Source organism: Phaseolus vulgaris, chromosome 4, assembly GCF_000499845.2.
Source record: "Phaseolus vulgaris cultivar G19833 chromosome 4, P. vulgaris v2.0, whole genome shotgun sequence".
In the NCBI taxonomy this organism is placed as follows: domain Eukaryota; kingdom Viridiplantae; phylum Streptophyta; class Magnoliopsida; order Fabales; family Fabaceae; genus Phaseolus; species Phaseolus vulgaris.
Window position 1 is genome coordinate 12,578,001 of NC_023756.2, and position 5,469 is coordinate 12,583,469.

Here is a 5,469-nt window from a genome sequence, read left to right on the forward strand (position 1 = left end):
TCGAATTGTATTTTTGAAATTCCAGCTTTTTAAATCCTAATGAATTTAAAATATTACGTCTTGTTTTTAGTATTATGAATTTTGGCACTAAAAAAACTGCTTGTTTATATCCTAATGAATCTAACAATACTATGCAATTTTCTATGCTTGTTTTAGTGCTCTTTACTTTATTCGTTGGGGTCATAGATCTCTTTTAGCCAAGAAGGAATATATTTGGATATATTATCAAAATTGTTAATTCCGTTTATAGACCTTTTACATAAAGATTAAAAAAAAATTGTGAATTATTATGAATTTTTCACAAACGCAACTTTTTCTTTGATTCTAACTTAGAGGATAATTTTAAAATTTTTAAAAAGTGATAAAATATAGGTATAATTACCTTATTCGTCCCTACTTTCTGGGGCAATAGTCAATTTAGTGTAGTGGTTTTAAAAAAATCAATTTCGTCCCTATGTTTGTTTAAATGTATGCAAAATGGTCTTTTCTGGTAAGTCGCAGCAAACGATGTCAACTTCTACTTATGTGGCAGAGAGAAGAGGTTATGGGTTTAGGGTGAGGTGTGAGGTGTCAAGTGACATGGATGGTTTGATTAGTTTAGTGAAAATTGAATTGGGGGTTACAAATTTTTAATTGTAAGCAAGGTTGTTGGTGTGTGAGGTACGCTATTTTGAGATGCGATTGTGAGGTGCGATTTTGCGGTTCGTGGGTGGTCGTTTCTAAGGTTAGGACTTTTTAACTTACTTTTAGAGTGGTTCTGTTTGTGATTACTTTGAGAGAACATTTACAGAGTAGTTTATGATTGATGTTACCCAAAAACACATGAAGATGACCAAGGATGCTAAACTTGAAGGGTCATCTCAACTAGCAAATAAAGACTTCATCAATAGAAGAAATGGACAAGGTCCAAAGCATTTGAAGTTCTTCTTATTAGTCTTCTCAAAAGATGAGGCCCAAGCCCAATTAATATCTTTGTTGTAATATCTTTAGAATAGATTTAAAATAGAACATAAAAGGGAAGTATGAATAGGAGTATAGGACTTATGAGAAAGTAGTAGAAAAGTCACAGTTTCTAGAATAGGAGTGACTTGTGTTGGGCGGCATTTTCAATGCCTTTTCATTTCCTTTTGCCTTTTGGATGACCAGCCATCTACACTATATAAAGAGGTGCTTGGCTCTTTTAAAAACATTTTGATATTGAAATTGAAAGTAGAGTTACTCTCCTCAAACTTGAGTGGGTTCTTTGTGAGACTTGTTCTCCTTCTTCTTAGTCTTATCTTGTGGGTTTTGGGGACTCTCAAGTGGCGACACTCTCACTCATTTTGGAGTCAATCATCCTTCAAGTGGCGTGACCATTCCCATGTCAACAACCACATAAATTTCTTCAACTTTTCATCTTCTTCTTCCATACCCATTCCATATCAAAAACTCTAAAACATGTATTGTTTCTTGTTTTTTCTTTTCAATCGGTCAAATGTTGCTAGTGAATGTTTTTAATCGTTAGTTTGTTCTTGGTTCGTGTTTTAATCAGTTGGAATTTCTTCTTGATGTTCTATTCGGTTCATGGGTCTATAGTTGTGTTTCATTCAGTTCATGTTCTTGAAATGGGTTTCTAATGGGTTCTTGAGTTGTGTTCTTGAATTGCTTGTAGAATCTTGATCCTTAAAAGTGTCTATTAATGAATCATCTCTTAATGATAATCACATCAAAAGAAATGACCTTGAACACCTCAAGTCACACACTTCCTTTGGCACACAACCACCATAGAAATCAGAACACCCTCTGATTCTGCACTTACACACCAGTATTCACAAATACAATAGATTCAGAAAGGATTACACTTGATGAAGATCAAATCAAAAGATTACAGCAATCCTATTCCACTTCTTTGAGAAAACCCAAAAAGTTTGAATGCAAATCTTGAAAACTCAAATCAGTTTTCACTCTTTCACAAATGTCTCAAAATTGTTATCAAACATTAAGAGAGTATAACAACCTCTTTTAAATACTCAAAAAGCTGTTAAAAACATTTAAAGCAGGAGCCTATTTAGTTAGAAAACATTTAAAGCTGATTTGGAAACATAACAGAAATTCTGTTATGGGTTTTCAACAAACAATCGGTTGAATCCTCGAAACAACCAATTGAATTGGTTTGACAGCAAAGTCAACCAAGTCAAACAGCTTAAAACCCTTTTCAAAAACTTCTAAGTGATAAACAATCGATTGAAACGACAAAACAACAGGTTGTTTTTCCACTTCTTCATAAAACAATCTTTTTCAAAAAGGTTTTGATTCCAAACTATTTTAGATTCAAACAAAGAGTGGATTACACATCATTCTACCGAAAACCCACCCACACACACAACAACTCCAGCCTTCCATCAAACACCATGGATTTGGAGATATCAAAGCTTCAAGATCATCCTTGATCAACAATCTCCCCCTATTTCATGATGAAAAATCCTTGGTTGCTTGTGTTGATCTGTTTGAATATGAACCAGCACCTGTAAAACAGAAACTATGCAAACACAGAGTATATATAACAACAGGTTATCAAGGCACACACACTAGTTTTCTGCACAATCAAAACAGCAGAAAAACCAGTCCAAAGAGTGCCAAAAATAGTGAGTGTAGCAGTAGCAATGCAGCAGAATTAACAACTTCAAGTTAGAGTTTGTAGTAGCAGCATACACAACACATAAACCAACACCTTCTCCCCCTATTTGTCTTCACAAATAGAATTAAGAAAGCGTTTGTGGATCAAGAATACCTAACTCATTTCTTAAAAAGAAAAAACATGTCCTTTGGCAAAGGCTTTGTGAATATATCAGCAAGCTGCAATCTTGTCTCAATGAATTTCACCTCACTATCTCCATTGTTCACATGATCCCTTATAAAGCGATGATGGATCTCAATGTGCTTTGTTCTTGAGTGCTGAATCTGATTTTTGGTGAGATTTATAGTACTTGTGTTGTCACAAAGTAAAGACACCTTGCTAATCTTTAAGCCAAAATCTTCTAATTGGTTTTTGAGCCAAAGAATTTGTGCACAACAACTTCCAGCAGCAATGTATTTAGCCTATGCAGTGGAAAGAGCCACACAAGCTTGTTTCTTGCTATGCCAAGAATAAGACTTGATCCAAGAAGATGTGCCACTTGTGCTTTTCTGGACCAGCTTACACCCTGCAAAATTAGAATCAGAATATCCAATTAAGTGTATAGGAGAGTGAGAAGGATACCATAGTCCAACATTGGTTGTCCCCTTGAGATATTTGAGAATTCGTTTTGCAGCCTTGAGATGAGATTCCTTTGGATTTGCTTGGAATCTTGCACAAAGACACACGACAAACATGATATCTAGTTTACTTGCTATGAGATAGAGTAGGGAACCAATGAACCCTCTATATTTGGTTTGATCTACCTCTTTTCCAGCCACATCATTATCCATATAACAACATGATGGCATAGGTGTGCTAGCTTCTTTGCAACTTTCCATTTCAAACTTCTTGAGAATTTCTTTGCAATACTTTGATTGACTTAGGAAAATTTCATCTTTGGATTGCTTGACCTGCAGTTCAATAAAGAATGAAAGCTCCCTCATCATTGACATTTCAAACTCACCTTGCATGGCAGCCACAAATTCTTCACACAAAATATCTTTGGTAGCTCCAAAAAATGATGTCATCAACATAGATTTAGACCAAGATAATTTCAGAATTTGACTTCTTAATGAAGAGAGTCTTGTCAATCATCCCTCTCTCATAGCCATTGGATAAAAGAAAGTTACTAAGCCTCTCATACCACTGCCTTGGAGCTTGCTTAAGCCCATACAAGGCCTTTTTCAGCTTGTATACATGGTTAGGATGTTGATGATCTCTAAAGCCTGTTGGTTGTTCAATATAGACTTCCTCATTGATGATTCCATTGAGGAAAGCACTCTTAACATCCATTTGAAACAATTTGAATCCACTCATACAAGCAAAGGCCAGCAGCAACCTTACAGCTTCTAATCTTGAAACTGGAGCAAAGGTTTCACCATAATCTATACCTTCTTCTTGATTATAACCTTTAGCCACAAGCCTTGCCTTGTTCCTTGTAATAACCCCAGATTCATCCAGCCTTTTTCTGAAAACCCATTTGCATCCAATGATGTTCATCTGATCAGATCTTGGAACAAGAAACCAGACATCATTTCTTGTGAATTGATGCAGCTCCTCATCCATGGTAGCAACCCATTTATCATCCTTGAGAGCTTCTTCAATTGACTTAGGTTCAACTTGTGAGACAAAAGTCATATGCTTGCAGTAGTTAGAGACAACACTACATGTAGAAACACCCTTCTAGATCTGGCCAATGATGTTCTCCACTGAAAAATCCCTTGGAATTCTCCATTCCTTTGGCAGCTCTTCCTGTTGCAGAATTTCAACTAGTTGTTTCGCACAATCAAATGGTTATTTTTCTGGGCAGAATTCTAGCTTCTGCAAAATGATGTTCTGCTCATCTTCTTCTGCATAATCCTTTGTAGAACCCTGATCAATATGAATGATTTCATCAAACGCCACATGGACAGACTCCTCCACAGTCATGAGTCTCTTGTTGTAGACTCTATAGGCATGGCTAGTTGAAGAATAACCAATGAAGATTCCATTGTCGGCTTTTTCATCAAACTTCCCCGGATTTTCTTTCCCATTATTCAGAATGAAACATCTGCACCCAAACACTTTTAGATGAAGAGACACCATTTTCATTCCAAGTAATGTAAGCTCTTTTTGATTTTGCATTCTTTTCCTTCTTGCTTGACTTCTTCTCTTTATTTGGGCATTCAGCCTTTATGTGCCCCTGCTCTCCACAAACATAACAAGTATAATTGTTAACATTAAAATCACTAGTTTTCTTGTTGCTATACCTTTCTTTAATGGAGTCTTTGTTACGGTTCTTCTTCAAGAATATGCTGAACATTTTGGACAACAAACTAAGAGTTTCTCCTTCACTCTCATCACTTGAAACTTGATTGTTCTTGTGCTTGGCAGTTTTCAAGGAAATGTTTCGTACATGCTTATCTTCACTCTCTTAAATGTTGAGCCTATTCATCTCCAACTCATGCGCCCTAAGCTTTCCAAACAAGGAGGTTGTAGTCAAAGATGTCAAGTCCCTAGATTCTGAGATAGCTGTGACTATAGGTTGCCAAGATCTATCAAGACATTTGAGAATCTTGATATTCAACTCTTCTTTGTCAAAGACTTTTCCAAGACTCATGAGATGATTGACAATGTGAGTGAACCGTTTTTGCACATCCGCAATTGATTCTCCTTTGAGCATTCTGAACATCTCATACTCTTGGATTAAAGTATGATTCCTTTCCCTCTTATCGTTCGTTCCTTCATGAGTTACCTCTAGAGTATCCCATATCTCCTTAGAAGATCTGCATTGAGAGACCCTGAAAAACTCATTAGAATTTAAGGCAGAGGTG

General features: G+C 36.1%; 1 protein-coding gene across 1 annotated transcript; it reads right to left on the minus strand.

Moving 5' to 3' along the window:
* Positions 1-3,078: 3,078 nt before the first annotated feature.
* LOC137838303 (uncharacterized mitochondrial protein AtMg00810-like) lies at positions 3,079-3,684 on the minus strand. The gene has a single exon (XM_068647554.1). The coding sequence runs from the start codon at positions 3,682-3,684 to the stop codon at positions 3,079-3,081; it is 606 nt and encodes a 201-aa protein (XP_068503655.1).
* Positions 3,685-5,469: the final 1,785 nt, after the last annotated feature.